The sequence below is a fragment of the Platalea leucorodia genome (genome assembly GCF_965183815.1).
Source record: "Platalea leucorodia genome assembly, chromosome: 3".
Lineage (NCBI taxonomy): Eukaryota > Metazoa > Chordata > Aves > Pelecaniformes > Threskiornithidae > Platalea > Platalea leucorodia.
In genome coordinates this window covers 24,672,120-24,695,013 of record NC_138825.1, presented here as the reverse complement: position 1 = coordinate 24,695,013, position 22,894 = coordinate 24,672,120, and the positions used below count along the sequence as shown (strand labels likewise).

At 39.0% G+C, this 22,894-nt stretch overlaps 1 protein-coding gene across 5 annotated transcripts in view; it reads right to left on the bottom strand.

The window, feature by feature from the left end:
• Positions 1-449: 449 nt before the first annotated feature.
• Positions 450-22,894, bottom strand: part of ESRRG (estrogen related receptor gamma) — a gene marked incomplete at its 5' end in the record, with an annotated part of 376,019 nt that continues 353,574 nt past the window's right edge. For all 5 annotated transcript variants that reach the window (XM_082305838.1, XM_082305837.1, XM_082305839.1 and 2 more), the window contains 2 exons: positions 450-1,488; positions 12,700-12,969. In XM_082305838.1, coding sequence (XP_082161964.1) covers positions 1,244-1,488; positions 12,700-12,969 — 515 coding nt within the window. In that variant the 3' untranslated portion in view covers positions 450-1,243. The remainder of the gene's footprint in view (positions 1,489-12,699; positions 12,970-22,894) is intronic.

The following is a 22,894-nucleotide window of genomic DNA, read 5'->3' as shown; positions in this document are numbered from 1 at the left end:
AGTCTACTACTCTGGTTTCTTAATTTTGCAAACGTCGGCATTTGCCTTATTGCCTCTAAGCTACTATTGGTTCATGGGGTTTTTCTGCGTGTGAGGTTATAATTTTGCAAACAGGCAGTATCTCGTTCATTTGCAACTGAAGCAGTTAGAAATCACGTAGCAACTATACCTTTGTACAGTCGCTGTCTCCTAACACCGTTACAGATTGGTATTTGACATGGAGTATTTATATGTTAGACTACTCGGATATACTGTAGGTGTAATCTAATCCTTTGAGTCAGTGAACATTTAGTTATAAACTGGAGCTCATGTTAAGAAACTGGATGTTTTGGACCAGACTGGCACACAACATAAATTGCATCCGTGATAATATGCACCTTCCCTTCGACTATTGCTTTAGTAAGATAAATTCCCACATTAATAAATGGCTGAAAACTGGTAAAGCTGGTACAAAAAAATCTCCGTTAGTAAGAAGAAACAAAACATTTAAAAAAATCTTCCTTCAGGATTCATTTGTCCTTCATTATTGTTCATCATTGTTCAAGCCAGCACAAAAATGCAGTATTTCTTTCTCTTTAGTATTGCATGAATGAATAAAGCTTAAACTATTCCCTGAAAAAGTTACATTGTAGCTAACCTAAGAAATATCTGGAAGACTTGAAAAAACAATTAAGGAATCAAATGGCTGTAACTGATCTAGATGGAAAATGCAATGATAAGAAGCAGCCGATGCATCGTCGCTTAGTCGTCTAATTAGAGACTGCTCCTATGAAATCTAATACTGCATTCAGTCAGTTCATCGTGTTGTACTGTACTGCTAGGTACGGTGGTTCTCTCTTTGATTCCTTTGTCATTGGGGACATTATGGTTCATAATAAGTTCACTGGCATCCATATTATGGATTTCCATCCTTTGGCAGGCCTGGCTTCCATCTCTCTTCAATTAGAGACCTCTTTTAAAAAGTTCAGCAGCAAAGAAAAAGGAGAAAAGGAAAAAGGAAAGGAAAGAACAGAAAGGAAAAGAGAGAAAAGGAAAAGGAAAAGAAAAACTGCATCAGAAAGACACAGAAGAAAAAGTTGAAAGCTGCTTCACAGTCTTGCTGCTAAATATCAGTGCAGTCATTTTTTCCTTAATTAAACACTAAGTTTCTTTGCCATTATTATCCTGTTTATTTTCCCTTTTTTTTTTTTTTTTTTTTTTTTTTTTTAAAACGTGCATGATGGGGAAGCCCATGATGCTTTAGTCAGACCTTGGCCTCCAGCATTTCCAAAAAAAGTTTGTGCATGGGGACTTTGCCTTCCAGTTTGATGTTGTAGAAATGCTGCACAGCCTTGGTGGAGGTTTGCCTCAGAAGCGGGAGAGTCATCAACATCTTGCCTGCGCGACGCGGGTCTTCCATGTGCTGCCCAGCCTCGTAATCCTGCAGAGCCTCATGTAAGACGTCCTGAAGTTTCTGCACTGCCTCAACATCCTCTATGTGCATTGAGTCTGCAAAACAAAGGAGCAACAGGAGGTTTCAGTCTGGTGCACCAAAAGTCAGATAACACTATGGCTGCGCAACGCTGTCACTCGTTCTGTCCATCCTCTTTCACAAAGACGGAAGAGAATTACCCACTAATTTCTATATTGACCATCATGAAAATATCTGGAACCGCTGTGGAACTACAAATGTATAATTAACTCCCATTTAAGTAATCCTTTCCCTCATCCTCCTCCAACAAGTAAAACAGTCACCCTCGCTGCTCCATAAACCGTCTCTTACAGTTACTGCTTTGAAGAAATGATAGTGCCAAAGGCTGTATGAATTGAGGTCTGCATTTATCAGGGAAGCAAGAATGACTGCCCTAGTATGGAAAGGCTCAGGAAAATTCTGCGTCGGGCTCCAAGGCCGTGGAGTTGGAGGCCATGGTCTTACCCACTGCTCGGAGACGCTAATGGCGGGATTAGGACCACTGCACCGACACAAGGGAAAAGCGGGTTTGATGTGATTTCCTGATAGGTTCAGCAAATTTTTTCTCCCTCGGGCACATTCAGGCAGACAGGCAACACTTAGTATGTTCCTGAACAGCTTTTGTTCTGCAAAGCTAACGTCTCCTGCAAGGTGTAATCCTGCTCTCCCACCCACTCAGAGGGTGGTTTATCTTGTTATTGTTGGGGTTTTGCATTTTTTCTAAATCACTCAAAGCAAGCACCTCGGCCTGTACCTTTCCAGGTGAGATGTTTTGGTGGCGTTAAGTATTGAGTGACAAGCCTAGACACAATGCACACCAGGAACTAAACTAAACTGCTACATGACCTGGAAAGATTAAAGCAATGGAAGTGTGAAATAAAAGCAAAGATCTAACTGAAATAACTGTAAAACCCTCAACAGCACAGATACAGAAAAGGGAAGATGTCCCTGAGAACATGGAGCTACTGGACCATGCCGAGATGACTTCGGACGAGCAGCCCTAATTCTCTGACTTTTATGTTGTCATAAATGCCAAAAAAATCTGATGTGGACCAAAGCGAGGTGAATGTAAGTAAGGACAAATGGTCATAGGTGAAAGAGGCCACCGAACAGCCCCTATCAGCTACCAAAATTTGGATGGTCGACAGACTTACAGAGCCAATAGAACACCATATGAAAATGTAACTGCTGCGAGGGGTGCAAGTCCTCGGGATGGGCTGCACTGCGCAAGCTCAGCTCAGGCTGAAACTGGGACATAGCATTATTAAAGTATATCCCTGAAAACTCCAGTTAGTACAACGCTGCCTTGCATCTTAATTTTTGGTTTTGGAATAAAGCTCCTGTTCCCAGACAGAATGATGACTGAGGAATTGGATGGTGAAGAACCCACTTCTATCATCATTTCTGAGCCCTGTATTAAGCAGCCTGATGCCCTGGATCAGTATTTTGACAGAGCCTCATGTTTTACCCTGTTGATGATAACAACATCAAATTTTGCACGTGCTTCAAATACCTGAATTACATTCAGAGAATTAAGATGCACCTTGGATTCATTTCTTAAAAGCTGACGTGCAACTATTTCCTCAGATAATTAGGCCAGATAGTAAATACCTCTCTCTTTTCAAACACAAACATGTAAACCAAAACACAAACCAGTAAGTAACAGGTTAACAAAAATGTTCCAGCTTCTATTGTCAAAACAAATGTGCAAATTGAAAAGAAAAAAAAATAAAAGTTACAGCTCCTGCTCTAAAACAGACACTTAATTATATACAAGTTTGGATCATTTAGCACGTTTTATTGATTCTGATGACAGTTTATCTGTTAATTACACATAATGGAGTCCTATGGGAATTTTACATGTTTAATAATTCTGAGTCTTAGCGAATACATGCTCTAAGAAGCATGCAGTTAAGACATACGCTGCAGAGATGTGATACTGCACATCAAGGTGCACTGTGCTGAAAGCAGAGAAACGCAAAAATATCTCTCTTAGGGAAAAAGAAAGCTACAACATTTTAAAAAAGATGACAGGGAAATATTACCTCTAGCAAATTTAGTTCTAATTAATGTGAGACCATTTCCCAAATCCATACATTTTTGATAGTTTTCTAAGATGGCAATTCTATTAAATAATTCTGCATCAATAAGAGAAAATCCCTGAATTCTGTGTCCTACAAACAGCTGTTATCGATACAGACGTGCTAACACACACATACAAACGTGACTGAAGCCTTAAGCATAGTGTCCAAGCACCGGGCTTAATCCGGAATGCAAACTCCAAACAAATGGTCATCTTTACTCCCTGACTCTTTAGCAAGTCCTTGGATATTCACTGTTGTGCTACAGAACACACGATGAGCTACTCCAAACAATTTTTCTATAAACCATGCACAGTTTGTGCAGAAATTACACACCTTTTCCTCCTCTCCCCGGACCCACAGTGCCAGGGCCAGATTTGCTGGGGAACCAGGTAGGAGAATTTTAGCAGCAACAAAATGCTTCGAAGTTGTTCTTAATTTTTTTTTTTTTACACCATACTGCATAAAGAGACTCTTTCTGAAGAACCTGACAATCAATGTTTAGTTTTTAACTCTCTACAAAACTGGTCCAATTCTCCCCAGAATCAGCATTTGTAATCAGCATCTGCGACCATGTTTGAATTTGCAAATACATGGACGGAGTCCGGACTAATATATTTTTCGCACAGAGAGGAAACTTGCCCGAGATCTTTAGCGCTGCAGTTTGGATAGCAATTTGGCCTGCAGCGTTAGGAATATGCATGCTCTACATATTTCTGACACAGAAACTGAGTGAGGAGGGAAAAGAGGAAGAGAACACGCCTAGAAAACACGAGAACGGAAGGTGAATCAAAACCTGCCCTCTGATACCGCTGTTACACTCCATGCTCTCAAACTCTTCCACTGGGTGGACAACACCTTCAAAAAAGGGATCTTATCCTCTCCTTGCAGGGGTGATTGTATCCCATCCCTGTGGTAAACAGAGCAATTGCTTACATGGAAAAGTACCAGTAGTAAAGCATTTAATGCATTTGTTGCTGTCTTTGAACTCAATTTAGCAGCTGGGAAGAACGTGACCAGCCAGCTCTCCACTGGCCTGATGCAAGCACTCCGCTGCCAACCAGTGCTTCATGGAGCAGAGCTGAGGAAGCTCTGCCTTGGGAAACAGATTTCGTCACAGGAAATGAGGTAAGAAAAAACAGCAGAGAGGGGGGCACTTCCAAGCAGTGATTAAGACTTCAAACTGTTCTTTTAAAATGGCGATTTAGCTTGAAATACTTAAAAATGATTTAATCAAATTACTATGATAATTTAACTTCCCATTTACAGAAAAGATTCAAACTCATTTCAGCTTTACCCGTTCTAGGGTCTGCTAATGTTTAAATGCAAACTCACTAAATCTGTGCTATTTAATTAAACCATGATTCAGCTCGCAGATTGCTCAGGAAATTATTAATCTCTACAAAGATCCTTCTTCAAGTTTTAGCCTTGCAGTTTGGAACTCCACTTTATTCCCGATATTAAACGAATGTAGATCCTAATCCCTCAGGCGTAAGCCTTTGAAAATAAGGAAAATGGTTGAAAACGCTGAACTAGCCAAGGGGAAAAGAGGAGGAAAAAGAAAAGAGAAATCTTTTCAGTAACTACAGACTGGCAGATGTAGAAGTGAATTCAGAGCAGGTTAACTTATTGCTGATAAACCCAATCCTCGCTAGTAAGAGAGGGCAATGTCAACAAGAGCCACTATAATTTAAGGAAATGCAGAGTCTGTGTGACAATCCAGAAACAACAAAATAATTCCACAGACAACAGGAAATTGAATGGTAAGGTAGGTACAAAGATTTTGAATGTTCTTATACCAAGAAAAACCCTAGAAATTATATTTTTTTTTTTCCTTTAAGTGGCTTTGCAGACAGTCTGGATAATTTACAATTACATCCTACACAGGTAATATCCAAAGGAAGCCTACACCCAGATGTAATACACTTAAAAATCAGTGCCTATTTAAAGAATGAAATTAAACAGGGTAATTTAAAAGTGTTGTCATTTGAAAGCAAGCAGGATTTGATCTTAAATACCCTGCAAAAAAACAATCCCGGGCTGGTAAAACTGAAGACCTCTACTAGACTAACACAAGAGTTGCTGATACGACACGCTGCTGAGAACATGGGATTTCAGTCTAGAAGGGGGAAAAGTTGTTACTGATCAGTGCTGCGATGGGACAGAGTGAGATCAACAAATGAGGACATCGACTGATTGAGCTCTGCTTTGAGAATCTCGTCCTATCCCTGCAAAAGCTTTCTTTCACTATCACAGGATGGGAAAATAGAATTGTACCTCTTCTGATCAGCTGATCGATTGTATCGTTGCGCAGAAATGGGAGAAAACTAGAGTCCTCATCCAAGAAAAACACCACAAGGCCCAGACAGAAATTCAGATTACAATCTACCTCGTTTAAAATTCAAGCTTCATCTCAAATGCAGCTAACAAACGTCCAGCCACCCCGGAATCATTTAGAACACACCACAAAGGGTGACGACTAGCTAAGGATTGGAGAGCACCTGAACTGAGGGCAAGGAAACCTCTCAAAATACTGCTCTGAGGAAAGTTAAAGGCTGGTATGTATCTATTTTGTATATAACATCACTAAGAAGCGGTAGAAACCCAGGGGTCTCAAATGAAGTATTTCTTCATGTCAGAAAATTCAGGCAGCATAAAGGAAGAAATTATTATAGTGAATCAAGCAGCAGGGAATATGCAGCAGTGAACGCACACATTAACATGCTGATAAAGCACATCAGACAGGCAAATATTAACAAGTACTTGAACGACAGCAATCGCTGTGACGTTTGTGGTTCTGTATAGCTGAGCAGTTCACAAACCCAAACCAGGTAAATCAGTTTAGAAAGTTGTAGGATCCTGGAAGAACTGGGTGGGATGAAGAGTGAGAACAGCAGGCAAAACGGTTTTTGCTTCACGTAAAGACAACAAAATCCTAATCTGGATTATGTCTCAAATAAGAGGAATTGATTATCTAGATTGTATTGCCAATCCGAAAACCCCACAAAAACCGCCGTGGTGTTTATTGACAGGTGAACTGTTCTCGGAATTACAGAACCCCTTTCTCTCCTGCCTGAAACGTATGCCAGATTTACGCAGGGAAACTTGCATTTTTGCAGAGTGCAGTGTGGTTCTGTATAATTTTGATGAGAAACACAAGACAGTGCCATTTTGAAAAGCGTATTGCTTAAGATAGAAGCAACCAATTGAAATTGTTGATAGCAAATCAAACGAGGTTCTCTGGTTCCCTCACCCAGCAAGAATTCCCGTCCTTTTCCAGTCTAGACTTGAAATTGCCCCGGATGCTTACTTTGGTCCTACCTGTGCAGGGTCAACAACTACACTTAATTTTGACCTCTCTTTCCTGAACAGAACTATTTGCTGGGGTCTGCATGGTTAGGCTAAGAGACAAGCACATAGACAGAGTATTTTCCCTTTAGTCCCTAAAGAGGACTAAATTAAGAATTCCTTGTCCATAGGAATTATAGGTAGTGGAAACCATAAAAGTAAAACGAAGGCTTGTATTATTGATTTTAGTGAACAAGGTCTTAGTCTGGATTGCACTGGTTTGGCCTGCTTTTAAGGAGAGACACGAAAACTGAAGCCTCAAAACAGCTTTTTAAAACACAGTAGGAAATGAAGATGTAATAAGAAAAGAGATTATTTCATGGAACGTGCCTATTTATTTCAGGGGCTAACTGGATTAGCAGTGAACTAAAACCACAGGCATAAGGTAAGTTAAAACACAGTAAACCACCTTTTTTTTGATCCTGAAATGGCTTACTTTTCATTAGGATAGGTAGTGAGGGCAATAAATAAAGGGATATTTCCTCAATGCAGAACAAATTGCATGCTATGAACTGGTTCGAGTACCTACTCAATAAGGCTACTAAAACCCTGGAAAAGGGGAGTTCAAATGATAGAACTGGGGGGTAAGATACCAACGAAAAGAAAATGCAGAATGGATGCTTGAAAATCCTTTCTATCCAATACAAGATATAAGTAATTGCCATAATTACCATTGAGAGCCACTAGTTTAGTGCTGTGGAAAAGCAGGATGGAGAACAGTGAAGACTAGCAATTGCATTGGTGCCACAGCAGTTCACACCGTTGCTTTCCTACCCAGAAAATCCGCCTGTCAGCACAGAGCTGGCCCCTGGCAGACGCAGCGCAGCGCTCCCCTCGCAGTCCTGCCCCAGCACTAAGGAACCCGGGGCCCCGTCCGCCCGCCGGCCACGGGGCTGGCCTCGCTTCTTGCCCTTCACCAGTCTCAGGCTGCTAACACGTAAATAATACCTACCTATTTCATAACTAAGCCAGGAATATCTCAAAGTTACTCAGTTACTAGACCAACTACCAGAAAAAGGAAAAAAAAAAAATTAAACCATTCAATAACTCTGCTACCATTTGTTTAATGATAGCATTAAGCTATCCTTATTTATTTTACCATTATTTATTTTCTCTAAGAATCGCGGGTGCCATCTCTTTGATTACATGAAAATGGAATACGAAGAAGAAACTGTGTTCAAGCAACACGAAAACTCTGACTATAGTGGCAGCTTCTTTTTCTAACTATTTGCTTCTATGCTGTACCACTCTCTATACAAAATTACATGAAAGAGTTAACAGACCTTGCTATTTCTAATTGGCAAAATAAACATTGGTAACACATCAGTAACACACAGGTGTATATGTATATTTTACATACATCTGTTCACCATAGATACATTTTAATCATGAATTCCAACACTAACAAGATGACTAAATAAAATAAAATTAAAAAACTGACATTATTAGAAACTAGATATAGTATGTTGAGACAAAAGATAAGCCACAGTCTATACTGGGAATAAAGATGATGTCCTGTGGAATAAGTGATTTATAGGGTTCTACCAATTAATTTTTATTATTATATATTATATATATTTTTATTATTATGTATTATTTGATGGTGATAGCCCAGTGCTCTGAGTACACTTTTTAGTGGCTGGAAAGCTAAATAAGTTGTAAGAACCAACCGATTTTTTTACCAGGACAGAAGATTGTCTAACTTTACTGGTAACAATGTTGATCTGTGCTTCATTATGCTAAAATGCACAAGATACTTCTTGGTTCTCGCTCCTTCAGTACTGAAAGCATGCTGGATTTTTTTTTAGGAGCGTTAATAAGAGAGACCAGAAATTGTGATGGTGAGCAGAGGTCCTTTTCTCCTTCTGGTGGTACAGGCTAGACAGCTAGTATTAGCGTTTAAGATTAAATTTTCAACAGTGCACAGGGTTATACTTTTAAGTGCCTAGCATCCACATTTGGGTCAGGTTTTTCAAGATGCCAGCAGCCTATTAGGCAGATACACACGGGTCAGATTTTCAAATGTGCTAATGTATTTTGACACTCTAGTTCCTTATGTGAGGTCTTAGGTGGGAACTGAGCTTCTCTTAAAAATCTGGTCTCAGTTGTGACTCCTAAGCCCTTCTGCAACATTTGGCCTGAAGGCACAATTTAGTCCTTACTGATTAGGCAATTTTAAAAAACTGCTCACCTGCAACTCCCTGTTTAGCATTACCTAATCGATACATGAAAGCATTTTCTAATACAAAAGAGACGAGCAGGTCATCTTTTATGCGGTGGAGTGTTCACGTGTGTGCGCGCGCACTTGTGTACGCTTTAAATATATTTTGTAAATATTTCACCTTCCCTTACACAAGAGGAAGTAATTGGTACATGCATGTTTTGGAAACCATTCAAAGTTGATTTTCTGCGTGGGTAAACAAAGTGCTCATTGGTGCCAGCTTGCTTCGTTTGGGCGGTGTGAGGTGGAACGCAGGGCAGTTGCATCCCGCAGCTTCAAGGTACCTACTTGCTTTTGTGTAGAGAAGGTAGAGAAAGACAGAAGGAACTCGTGACACTGACAGGACAAGGGCAACGACGTGGCGAGAGGGACTTCTCTGGAGTTCAAGCATAAAGGCTGTATTAATTACTATCAAATCAATGCAGATGTTTAACCAGATAAATTCCATACTAAACACTACAATATATTAAATGTAACTGTTGAAACCATGCCTGTATAGACTTTAACGTACACAGGACTGAAATGTCTATACATTTCAGTACTGTGCTCTTATATATGTATTTGAACTTTTCAGATGCTATATGCACTCCGTCTGAAATCAGTGACAATGTACAGGGTCAATACATCTTGCGTCTCTGGAAATTCATAGCAGCAGCGTGGCACTGGCCAACGCTGCAAAGGGAACATTTGATAATGGCTGTCAGAGAATCTCCCTGAAAAATGGCTCCTCCTCCCCACCTTTTAGCAACCAAATGGCAGGATTATCTCACACCGAGTACTGCACAAATCAACTTCGTAGGCCTAAAGAAAAGTTAGCAGTTGGGGTGTTTTAATGCTCACGATACTGAGATTTGCTGGCCAAAACAAAGCTTGTGGTATTTATTCAAACAAAATACAATCAATATGAAGACAATCTACAATTTCTTCTTCCTGCTTCTATACACCAGCAGGGAAAGTACTATGACACTGTATCATAAATCACTAACACAGATACAGAGCTATAAAACCATCTTTGTCCACTGTTTACAGTAGAGTCAACCTGGGAATCTTTCTAGACAGTGCAGATACGGCAAAAATGTCTGAAAAGCCCAAGATTTCTTATTATACTTCATCCATTCTCTCTACAGCTATAAAAAGTCTAATATATTTTAAACCTGTAAAATAAATAGTGGAAGTTTTCGAAGAAAGCAGATGTAGCAACAAAACATTAAAATGTGAATTGCTAACCGATTGATTTTATAATGGCATTTTATTTCTTTTTTTTCAGATATAGCTGCATTTACATTAATCAACTTCATAGTTAAGTCAAAATAAGCTATTTCTGGTTTTGTCTATAAAAAAAAAGACACACACTTTAATTTTACTTTAATTTTAGCAGCATTTGTAAATTAAAACACAAGGAGTCTGGTATTCTTTGATGGGCTGTAATTCTGCAGGTGCTATTTTACACCTCCAGGTTAGTGTAGCTACAGCTGATACAAGTTTGGTATCTGCTGCGTGTACAACCTGAAGCTGAAATGTTGAATGTCGCTTGTCAAAACATTCTGTTGAAAGGCAAGTCAAACGGCTGGGCTGCTTTTTAACTCCTTGCAATAGTTTGACTTTAAAATAGCAATTCTATTTCTTTTAAGATGAGGGAAGGAAATATTTTCACCTAAACGTGCCCTGAATTTTAGTATGCTGAATAGTATTTATCTCTGACATTATCCTGGTTGTAATTCCCAGTGAAGTTAATGAAGCTGCAGATGATTTTGACACACTCTATGCACAATGTACGACTAAACTTTTTTTGGCAGCAGTATCTTTTACTATTACTTAAACACTGCATGGCTTTTTTGGGAAAAAAAAAAAAAAAAAAAAAAGGTGTGAGTGGTATTTAACACCATACCCCTATATGCACTCCCCTTATCCTTTTTATCAAGTAAACTATAGAAATATTTCTAATTCAGTCTTTGAATTACAGAATCACAATAAAGACAAAAAAATTTCTCAATTTGGACTCCTAATTCCAGATAACTTTCTTGCTCTGTTCATTAAGCATGACCAATTTTGAGAAAAATCCTTCTTGTAGCTGCGAAGCATCCTCAAGTGTCTATTTACAATGGTCAAAAATTATAAATAAATCTTCAATTAAAAATAATTTTGATCTTTGAGAGGCATTTCAGCATTTTGTTTATTCTGGAAAGAAGATAATATTCTAAAACTAAGGGCAGAGTTAGTGGGGTGGAGAATATTTTACAAAGAAACTAATAAGCATTTTGGCTTTGCATGTTTTTGAAGTATATTTCCAATTAAAAATGCAGAGTGCTAAATCACATTACAAAGACAAATAGGAAAGTACAACTTCATTGTTGAAAACAATTTCCCTCCTATCAATCTGAGGATTCATGCATCAATATTGTAGATGAACTGTTAATTACAAAATCAATTAAAAAATTATTTCTAAAAACAGTCACGCGTCCTGACTCTCAGGGGGGCAATTTGGGCAGAAGGTCTCATCTCACTAGGACCGCGCCAAATCACAAGTCGTCATCCACAAGTAAGCAAAAGCAATCTGGTTTTTCATTTTTCAGCGCGGCTGAGCCCAGCCTGAGATTGATCGTCACATATGGCCCCAGAAAACAAACTGTCAATACCTTGAATGCTGCAGAATTTGAACAAATAGCCGTCCGCCCATTCAAGCCACTCATTGCATCCCATTTAACAGATTTTATTGACAGTTTCCTTCTTGTAATTAAAGGGAAAACTACTGGCCAGCAACCAAGATAAAGTTCAAAGATAGGGTCAAAACAAAAGCAGATGGAGGGGCACGGTGTGACTGTCAATGGAACATAGCATCAGAGCATGTTATTGACACACAGGTATCTAATGATCGGCACGTCATTAAAGAGGGATCTATCGTGAACTTTATGCAAATGCTAAAAGGGACTTAAGACCACAATAAAGCATTAAGGAGACACAAAAGGAAAAACAACAAAGCACAAACGATTTTTACTTATCTGACAGTATTCACTGCTTCAGCACTTTTAAATTCAAATGCAGAAAAAAAATTCTGTCTGAGATTTTTAACCCTTGCTGCAGAGGTAATAATTTTTGCAGGAGCATTCTCATAAACGCAGAGGATACGTAAGGTAAGGTGTGGTCCTTGCAAGATTAAATAAGAATTTCCTCCCTCCTCCCATATTCTGAATTCACCCTATCAAATAAATCAGTAGCTGCCTTTAAAGAGAATGTACAAGGCATATTCTTATGCATCCTTTCTATTCGTTTTAATTCCAATGATTAGACTTCCTGGATTACGGAATGGATTTAGAACAACATCTATATTCATTTGAAAGGATCTTTGCCTGTAAAGTACTCTCCAAATCATACAGTACAGTATTCTTCACTCCCTTAGGAACATATCCCACAATTACTTAGAACCAGAAAGATCTTGTTAGTTTGAACTGCTTTGTTTGTTGCCTTCTAGGCTAAAGTCTGATTAGCAATTTCTTATTCTAAAACAGTGTTTAAAACAAGCATGCAGAAAGTATTATGGAGAAGAAAAAAAAAAAAGTGACATATTAAAAATGTAGCAACTGTCATGCCACTCTGCCAACCTGAATTAGCAAGTGCTATAGCTTTGAGGGTGACAAACTCTTCTTTCTCCAGCTTCATGCTCTTGTATTTCTTTACCAGCTGCAGTATGGCATTGTTAAGGTCAAGAAGGCCTGCCAACTTGGATTGGTCTTCATCCATAATATAATCTTCAGCATAGACGAGCTCATCCTCAAAAGAAAGTGACCGGTATACAACACCGAGAATCAAAATCTCCATCCAAGCACTCTGCAGAAGGCTCATCTGGTCAGCTAGAGACAAAGTGGAGAATCCTGAACAGGAAAAAAACACAGCAAAAATATTAAGCATGTTTGGATTTGTTAGAAACCTGCTCCTCTTTTTGATTTATTTTTATATATATTGTGATAAAACATGTACATACTCTATTATTCTCCCTTACACTTTTGTGCCTCTCCTCCCCATCCTATTACAGGAAAGTAAATCAATACAAAATCAAACATTTTCTAATCAACGTACGAAGTTATAAACAAGTTGGAATTTACAGGCTTTCTGCAAGAATCCTATTTTTTTGGGGAGTACTGATAGTCTGCAATTTGTCTGATGTCTTCTTTGTTCTGGAATACTCATGCTTAGTTCAAAAACCTGATGCTGTGAAACGGGGATCTGATGACTCTGTTCATCATTACCATAAACCAAGAAGGATAATTTGGGGGGGGGGGGGAATGAAACAAACTTCTTTAAAAGGGAAGATTTGATGTTTTAATAGAATTAAGGTGTTTAACACAAAGAGGAAAATTCTCTTTGAACTTTAACCTCAGGGGAAAGAGAAGTAACACCTACCCTCCTCAGAAAAGATGCTAATTACTTCTGTAACGGCCCCCGCCTCTAGTACACTTGTTGAAATAACAGGGTGGCATATTAAAGCGCCAACTGAATAGCAGTCACACCATCCTTTTTCTGAGGGCAACTAAAAATTTAATAAATGCCTTTTAATGAATTTAACTTTTGCTCCCTCCCCCCCCCCCCCCGCTGTCTTTCCTAATAGGATCACTAAGGGCAAACATCTTTACTGTCTTACCTTTTCAGACTCTTGTTTACAGTACCTGTTAATTTATTATATCAAACTGCTAATATCCCAATCACATTAGGAGCTACAAAACAATATGGGAGAGGAAATGATTTTCCTGGCCTGTTGGTGAGATGCAGTAGTTTGCCAGTTGGCACCATCACCCACAAGTACTTAATAAAATCATCAAAGGGGATTAGTCAAGCTTTTCTTAAAGGGTCTTAAGACATGTCTGAGGCTTTCATTTAGTTGTTTATGGAGCTGCTTACATGTCCTTTGACAGGGTTCCCGCTGTAAGAACATTCTTTTTGGCGTTCAATTACACTTAAATGCATTTTTCTGTTTTGAAAGTCGAGAGTTACAGTCAAGCAGGAATATATCATAAACCAGCAAATCTGCAAGGCATCTACTCCAAACAAGATTTTCTCTATAAGCACCAACCAGCAAAACTAATACAATAAAAAAGAAAACCCCACATCTAAACCACCAGGCATCCATAAAAAATGAAACATAAACCCGGCTGCATGCTCCCTCTCTCTCATTTTTCTCCCCCTCCTTATTTGTTTTCATTTTCTCTTAGTGTCTTTTGAGTCTTGTGATAGAACTGTAGCTCTCTGCCTTCAAAACAAACCAAAAAAACTGAGCCAACAGCAGCAGGAAACCCTTGAAGAGGTGACAATGGAAAATAACACATCTGCGATTAAAATAAATAAGAGAGAAATGGAGAAGAAATAATCATTTGAAAGGTTATAGGGAGGAATTCATGATTTCAATTAGCTTCAACATTTCTGTTCCTTCCCGTCTTTCAAGAACCAGTTTTTCTGCAGCAGCAGATGGACAGAGAACGTAGCCTGCAGCACCGTCCTGTGACAGCCCCATTCTCCCTCCCAGACACTGCTGTTAGTAAATAGATTTACACATTCTCCAATCTCCACACATCTTTCTGCCGAATAATTAAAAGCAGGATGATTAGTTTATTGAGTGGAAGGAGGAACTTTTTTATTGAGGTCCATCCACGATTTTATCAGGGCCAGCACTTTTACGGTTGTCATGAGGGTGCAGGCATCCAATTTTTCTTATCTGCCTGATTAATACAAACGCTGTTTCAGGACGCATTAATTAACAGATACAAATCTACGTTCTCATGGAAGGATCAATACAGAGAAGAAAAGAGGCATCAATGTGAATTTAGTGCTGATGATGGAGAAGGCACTCTATTGACATTTACGTGCATAGAAACTTTAAAGTTGCAGTGGAGCCCTTTTGTCCCTGTGATTTACAAATTAACAATTTTTCAGGTATAACAATGTTTCACACACTTCTGAGGAGTTTAATTAAGCAAAAAGCAATAAAATCAGTTTTGGTTAAACAAAGTTTAACCCGCAATTTCTCTCTATTCTTTTTTTTTCCTGAAAACTCTCAAATTCCTTCTTTTATTTACTTATCTATTTTAGTACAGATTTATTGTTTTGGTTTTTGTTTTTTTTTTAATAAATAATGCTATGTTTCAATAACATTTATTGTGTGCCACAGTCAAAGGAAATTACATATGCCCTGTGAGGGGGGAAAATGCAATGTTGCCTATAATTTATTGTACTGCACTCCTGAAAAATCTGCATTCTGGTGCAGTAAGTATACTAATTGTTTTTATATGACACAAAAAAATCAGAAGAAATTTTTTACATTATAGAAAAACGGGCAAATACAAACCACACTGTTCTGCTCTCCAATAATAAATCACATAAACATGATTATTTTCTTCCTGATCGAAGTAACTTCCCCTTGAAAGCCTGCTCAGTGAAAGCATGTTTTAACTTTTAAAGGCACCCCTTGTGGCAATGTAAAAGCTGCTTCAAGTTGTAATTAATCTGTTTTTGTTTTGTTTTGATTTTTCAGAAAATGTGAAAGCATCCAGCACGTCTCTTGTATCACACCAATGCCCTTTTAATAGATGTTCAGCAGGTCCCAGTTAAAAGAATAGATTACACAGGCAGATATATTTACATACAGAGATTTATTTTTAATTGTTTGGAGGAAGCTATACTTATTTCACACCAAACTGTGCTCTGATTCTCTGAGCTTTCGTTATATGAATCCCCTAGATCAACCACATTCAGTGACAAGTGGACATGTTCTATTTTAAAATGTAACTGTTTTTAAAAAAGTCTCCAAATTAGAAGAAATACACTGCCAGCTTTCTGGACCGGTGGTAGCCTTCTCAGTCACAACTGTAAGCTCTTTCCAAACCGCCCTGAGATGCTGCACGACAGTGTGTCTTTGAACTTCGTTGTGCATGGTGTGGCTCCTTAATCCTTAAGAGTCTTGCAGGTCAATGTTTTAAATGTAGAACTGCATAATGGCTTTTTAAAATACAATGTTGTGTATCTTCTTCCCCTTTAGCGTGTACCATATTGGTGACAACTTTGATCTCTTTCCATCTCCCTCCCCAAGTCAATGCCACTTAATGTATCTCAGGCACTTGCTAGCAGAATGACTCTATACCTTGACCTGCAGTTAAATAGCATGTTTATCTGCGATACGGCGCGCTCCAAATAAACCAGATGACAGTTTGCAATAACGTCATTTGGAAGGATTGAAAGGCTTCTCAAGAGTCAGGTACCCCTGAGGTAAGAAGCTTGAAGGAAGCATGTTTTGTGCCAATCCTCCTGCCATCTTCTACTAGAGGCTCGTGTGCTTGACAATGATGCCATGGGCACTTGTCAAGATTTTTTTTTTTTTTTTTTTTCCCCTAGCAAACTGATGCACTTTGCAGTCAACTTACAAAAAAGGCTAAGCATTTGAAAGTGTGAAGGGCAAAAAATATCTGACGGCTAGTCTTCAAAAATACACTTTCATTTCAGAAAGCATAAATGTTTATTTCCTGAGCTGAGTGTTGACAGAAATAGGCTGCAGCGCAGGCATATGAATTTAACCCCTGGTAGGCATTCTTTTCAGTGTGGTTTTTATGTGGCTGAATGCAAGCATTGTAAATCTACAGGGTGTCTCGTAATATCAGTTAACAATAGCACTGATTTGCTGGTTACAGATTTTCTTCCTTCCCTTTTTTCTTTCTTTCTCCTCCTTTCAGGGACTGTAGTGTTTCTTCAGCTAAAAATAGATACTTTTCTACAAACAGCGTATCACACTCAAATTGTAATTATGCCGTAATGACTCACTGAGATCACCGAGTGTGGATTGAGAAAAGGTTGATTGAGCAACCGAACATATGCTTGTTTTTTTTTCCTTTCGCATACCAGTAAAACCAAAGCTCAAAGGAAGCAGAAATAAATAGGTAAAAAGGCCTTAGCATGTTTATCATAGGAACAACCGGCGGCGAGCTGACCGCGCTCTGCAGCACTCAGCACTCCAAGCCGGCTCCAAACACAGCTCGCAGTCTCTTAGACGGGGCTGTTTAAACCACAGATCTTTTCAAGTATCAGCACATGCACCACTTGCTCTCTATTTCACACTGCGCACAGTTCCATGCTAAGCAGGGTAAATCTTTTATATTCCTGAAGACCCTTTCCTCTACTTCATTAAGATGGACTTCATGGACACGAACTCACTAGGGGCTAGAGTGAAGCAGCTGCAGATGGTCAAGTGCCAAAGTCAGATCTGTGCCTTGCACACAGCGCTCCGAGAACTACTGGGCAAAAAAAGACAGTGGCTGGACTTATCCCTACCATTATTTTCAGCCTTAAACATTTGATGCGATGCCTAAATCAGGCTACTCTGACTCGAATCCTAGTTTATTTCACTTTGCGGGGAATGAACTTCCCTTTCTCTCTCTTACATCTTTAGAAATCCAAATATTTGATCAAAGCAGGTATGAAATTGCTGGCAAATCTGCGAGTTGCTCGCTTTTTCTGATAACCACCTCCCATTTATCTTGCCAGTTGTTTTCGTGATTGTTAGTTTTATGAGTAAATATTCCTCTTGCTTGCCCTGGTTTGTACTTCAAATATCTTCATTTACATTTTTTATAATCAAAGCTGTGCTTGAAAATGACATGTTCACTAGTGTGTTGCAGATTCAATATATTTACACAGTTGAAATATCAGAGTTGGATTTTTAAATTATTTACATTTGATTTTGATAGATTAACTTCCTTCTAAATGTTTTATGTTTCCAGTGCAATTTCCTTGTTTCAGAAATGATGTATAGTCACCACCGTCGAAAGAACAAACTGGTATTGTAAACACTTTTTAAAAAAACTTTTCTTTCGGCCCGGATTACTTCATATAGAGTGCGTAGCCTCATGGTCAAATGACAAACAGTGGGCCAAAGGCTTATCCCGGCTGCACAGAAATGAATGTAAAGAAACTCCGCTCCATTTCGAGATCAGACTCGGGCCCGGCGCGCTCTCGGACGTACAGCTGTCACTCTGCCCTCTCTCCCTTCCTGGCACTCAGCGCTTGCCCGGATCCATCGTACAACTTCAGCTGGCTTCCAGGGATGTAAACAAAGGCCTGGGAAATTTCAGCAGGGAAATTTCTGCTAGGGCTACAAAATGTTTTCTAGATGTGATCATGGTATTTGCTGAAGGAAACCTTCATAGCCTGACTGCCACTTACTATTATTCTCTCAGAAATCCAAGGAAGAGGATGGCATGATTCATTTTTTTTAGGGTACATCTAGAGCTGAATCTCCCACATAGATCTGAATTAAGAGACCCTTTTTATTATATTAATCCCAGAAAAAACGGATTTAATTGCATTTCAAAATACTCTGTAGTCTAAAAATATATACCAAGACCCACAAACATTTCAGCAGTTAGGAAAGCCATTAAACAGAAGGAGAGTGCTCTCACTAATCACCAAACATATTTCACAGATTATGGATTAAATTTGGTGAAAGCTGAAAGAGAGACAGATACAACTCGTTATGCCAGGGTGAACCCATTATTTCAGGTTCTCTTTTTCTTTTTTTTTTTTCATACCCATTTGCTGATGGAGCCCCTGGTCAAAGGGCTAATAACTGCACGTGATGCCATGGCAAGCTGAAATTTAAATACAACTGAGGATTTTTACGTGAAAGGTGTCAGCTCTCAAAACAAAAAGCACAAGTATTTGCCAAAACTTGAAAACCAAAAACCAAGTTCCAAAGCACAAACTACAATTGACCAGAAATACAGCCAAAGGCTCAACTTACACTGTTTGCTGGATTCAGCTTCCAAGCTATTTAGAACGGATGTGCTACAATTAAAGTTACATTTAGGAATAGTTTCATCCAACAACTTTCACACAGTAAAACCACTGCCTTTTCCGAGCGATGCTTTGCTACACAGCATCTCCTTCTGCCCCTGTAGCAGAGCACTGCGAAAGCAGCGCTGAGGCTCTGTTGTGAGCGGCGTGCTCTGCGCTCCGAGTTGTGACTGCCATCTGTTAGCTGTGCGGCCGCCGGAGAGGGGAGATCGCACTGCCTACGCAGAGGTGCCCAAGAATTACTCCGAGTCGAGTACAAAAAGGAAAATGCATTTGGAGAGCGCTGGGATGTCTTCAGCCAAGCCTGTGCATTTTCTCGGGTTTTATCTACGTATGTTTGTATTCCTAACTCTTGCTGTCCAAGTTCTTATAAAAGATACATATTTTTTTATATTTTATAACACGAAAAAATGCCTATGATAAGCACTTTTTCGCTAACACCTACCAGTAAGACGGGAAATGCCACACAGAGCACTAAGAAACCCGGGGCTTTTATTACAACGCTACTTTCATCTCACTGAAACAACAGCAGAGAGATGGCACGGCAATAAAAATGCATTCACACTGCACGTCCCTCTCAATCCATTACGAACAATGGATTCTCACTAAGCAAATATTCGCTTGTCAGAAGTATTTGCAACACTGGATTCATTCAGCAGGACTAAGTAAGTGAAGTTCACAGCAATTTAAAAGCAGCAAATTAGACATTTACAAACAGTGAAGATGCTGCTTGTCTAGCGTGACCTTTCACTCAAGCTATACAAAAAGGTGTTAACGTAATTTAAATACCAGTTAGAAATATTTCTGGTTTGTCTTTTACCCTGTGAGACCTTACATGATGACACTAAACACAAGCAATTTAAGCCTGTCATTTCTTCCTAGGGTAAGATGCATATAGTGAGATGTAACTCACTACATTTCAAATTGATTTCAGTGCTTAAATCAGAGACACCCCTCTCTAACCACCCAAATACTTCTAGGCAGCTACTTTTAAATTTCTTATTTCTAGTTACAGCACAAGTTCTTGAGAGCTGCTTCTTTAAAAATAGTAATGGAAAGGAGCTGGAAAACGTGGCTGATTAAGAATGTCTCCCTGACTTCACACAACCACCTTCAGTTGCTAATACTCTCCAGTGAAACATTGAAGTTGAAAAAAACTGGTGAGTGATCCTTGCTTCAGGACAGATTTGGTAAGACCTCCATGTATGGAGTACTTTATAATGGCATTTTTGGAAACATATGAAGTACTGTACTCTTTATTTCCACTAATTTTTATTTCACACCTTATTATTTCGGTATTCACTGAGAAAAAGGAAAACATAAGACAATAGATTTAAACAGATTAATACTTCATTTTCCCTTTGGGCTGGTTTTACCACTGGAACTTCTACAATTTTAAACTGCTTTACTCCAAACTCATACCAACCTTATATTAAAAAGAAGCCAGGCCAAACACTTATGTTTTGATTTATCACTAGGCGCTCTGAGAACAGAGGAAGACCTGGTAAGTAGTAAACTGCTTTCTTTTTTTTTCTGTATGTTAGACAGTTGGCACTCCTTGTGCATTACCTTCTCTGCAGTGAGGTTTTGAATTCTAAGATATGGACAATGAAAAAGTTTTAAAATTCAGACTAGCAGTCCAATATGGCCCAATGTAGCTGTAGGTCTCCTTAAGGTCAGCAATATGAACTTGCAGATTCCTGAGGGTAATCTTTCTAATGCACTACATATGTGATCTGATCTGCTTATTTAAAGTTAACTCTTGCAGTTCTTTGAATTGTAGCCTTTGAACATGGTTTGGTTAGACGATGGGGTTTTTTTTGTCCTCTTATTGAAGATAGATAGCAGAGGCAGATGACGTGACATGGTGTGCTCCTAAAATCGTCTTTGCCCCTAGACTTCAAAAGTCTGCGGCTGGGGTACAGCATTTTATATGAACCTGCTTTTTAAAATGTCTGGCATATTTTAAGGTATTACCTGTGTGCCCAGACATTTCCATGGGAGAAAATGGAGCACGATTGTATTTATGACCCTGATTGTTTTCTTTCACTGAGCCTATATAAAAAAAGATCAATCATATTTTCAACATAAATATTGATTTCACACAAATTTTCCTTCAATCTGTCATGGACGTATGTATTTGAGTATGGGTACGCTAATGCCACATTTGTGGGTGAAAAAAATAAAAACTACATTCTGTCATTAGTAAAGTGACTGTAAGTGAAACACAACAAGTATCATGAATAGGGCTGAATCTCTTTCAAAGTCCAATCCAGAAAATGGTAACACAGTCCAACTTAGAAGAGTCATCACTATACATCCATATCCTATGTGTAGAATGCCTTACCTAGATCCTTCAAAAGAGTTCAGCTAGCAGAAATGAAACTACGATAACACATAATTAAACAAAAAGAGTCCACCCTTTTCCCCTTTTTTAAAATTTTTACTGAACTAAACAAAATAAAAAAAAGAACATGAACTTGAGAGAGGAACCTAACTAAACCAATAACAACAATTAGCGTTCAGGCACTGCTCGCTTCAATCTTTGCGTGCATCAGCCTCCCAACGATTGCACACTCAGACTGGGAATATCAAGAAATTTAGAGATGAAGCTTCTTCAGCCTGGTGCACATTAGGCTTCAAAACCAAGTTTGTTGGTTTATTTTATATCAGTCCCGTTGTCGCGTTGTCTCCCCCCCCCCCCCCCCCCCCGAAAGGAGGGATTTCTTGTGCATTTAATCTGTGCTGTCTTTTATTAATAACCTCTACGGGTCTGCTTTGAGAGCGCTTTTCCTCAAAGAGTGCTGGGTCACTGCTGTTTGCCTTTTGCTCCCCTGGGGAAGCCACCAGTCATTTCCTGACTGAGAGCTGTGGCAATCCCTGCTCCCTCCATCTTTCCATCAGGCAAAGTCAGGTTTCCAGGAATTCCCCAATCATGTGAATAATATGAATCCAATACTGGAATGTATTAGCATACGGAGACAACCATGCTTATGATCCAATCAACATATCTGTGTTAACCCTGTATGTGCTGAGCTAGCTAAAACCTCTTTCCATAGCCAAAGCAAAAACTTCAGGTTGCAAAATTTTGGGTAAATATACGTTTTCGCCCTCTGGCGGGAAAATGCCAGCTCAGAACACTGTCCCTACACATCTTCCTTCTCCTTCCCAGTTTTTAAAACTTTTCTACTGGTTAGTTGATTTTCTTAATGTGCTGCAGATGCCAAAAAATTCAAATGATGTTTATAGTCTCCCTGGTTTGGGGGAAGAGAGTCACACATATTCTCCTACATGAATGTGAAATTTCTAGTTTACCTAGTTGAGTGCATATGCACCATTAAGATCATCTCTGGAGGCTGTGTCTTAAGTCTACAACAGTCCACACACAGGAAAAAAAGGAGTGAAAAAAAGAAAGGGAAAAAAAAAAAGGAAGCTGCCTGATTCTAATACACCTAATTAGCCATCGGCAGACTCTTAATTGCATACATTAGGATGATTCCATAGTGGAGATTAATTCTAAATATACCCAAGCAGCTGGTTAAGATGCCATGGATTACAGTGTGGACTGTACTTTTCCACTTAATTAGATATCAAAATTAAGCAGCAACAAGCATTTTGACATAACGGGGATCAAGCCGCCGCTTGGCATCCCAGAGCTGCACTAAAGTGACCGCTAAACAGAGCCGCACAGATGGAGAGATATTAAATGCCGCACTGGAAAGTAATTTCAAATAATAAAATATCAATATTTACATTTTAATTACCCCTACTGAGAGCCGCTCTGTCATTTTCACTATTGCCGACGCAGCAAGGGGTAGTGGAATGACATTGCGGCTCTGACTGCAATGACTATTTTGTTTCCATTAAAGAATGACAAGTGTTTTAGAGGCAGTGACACCCAGTGTGTGAACAAGAATGACAGCAGATCAGAAAATTCCTATTAAGGGAATAAATGACTCAACAAGA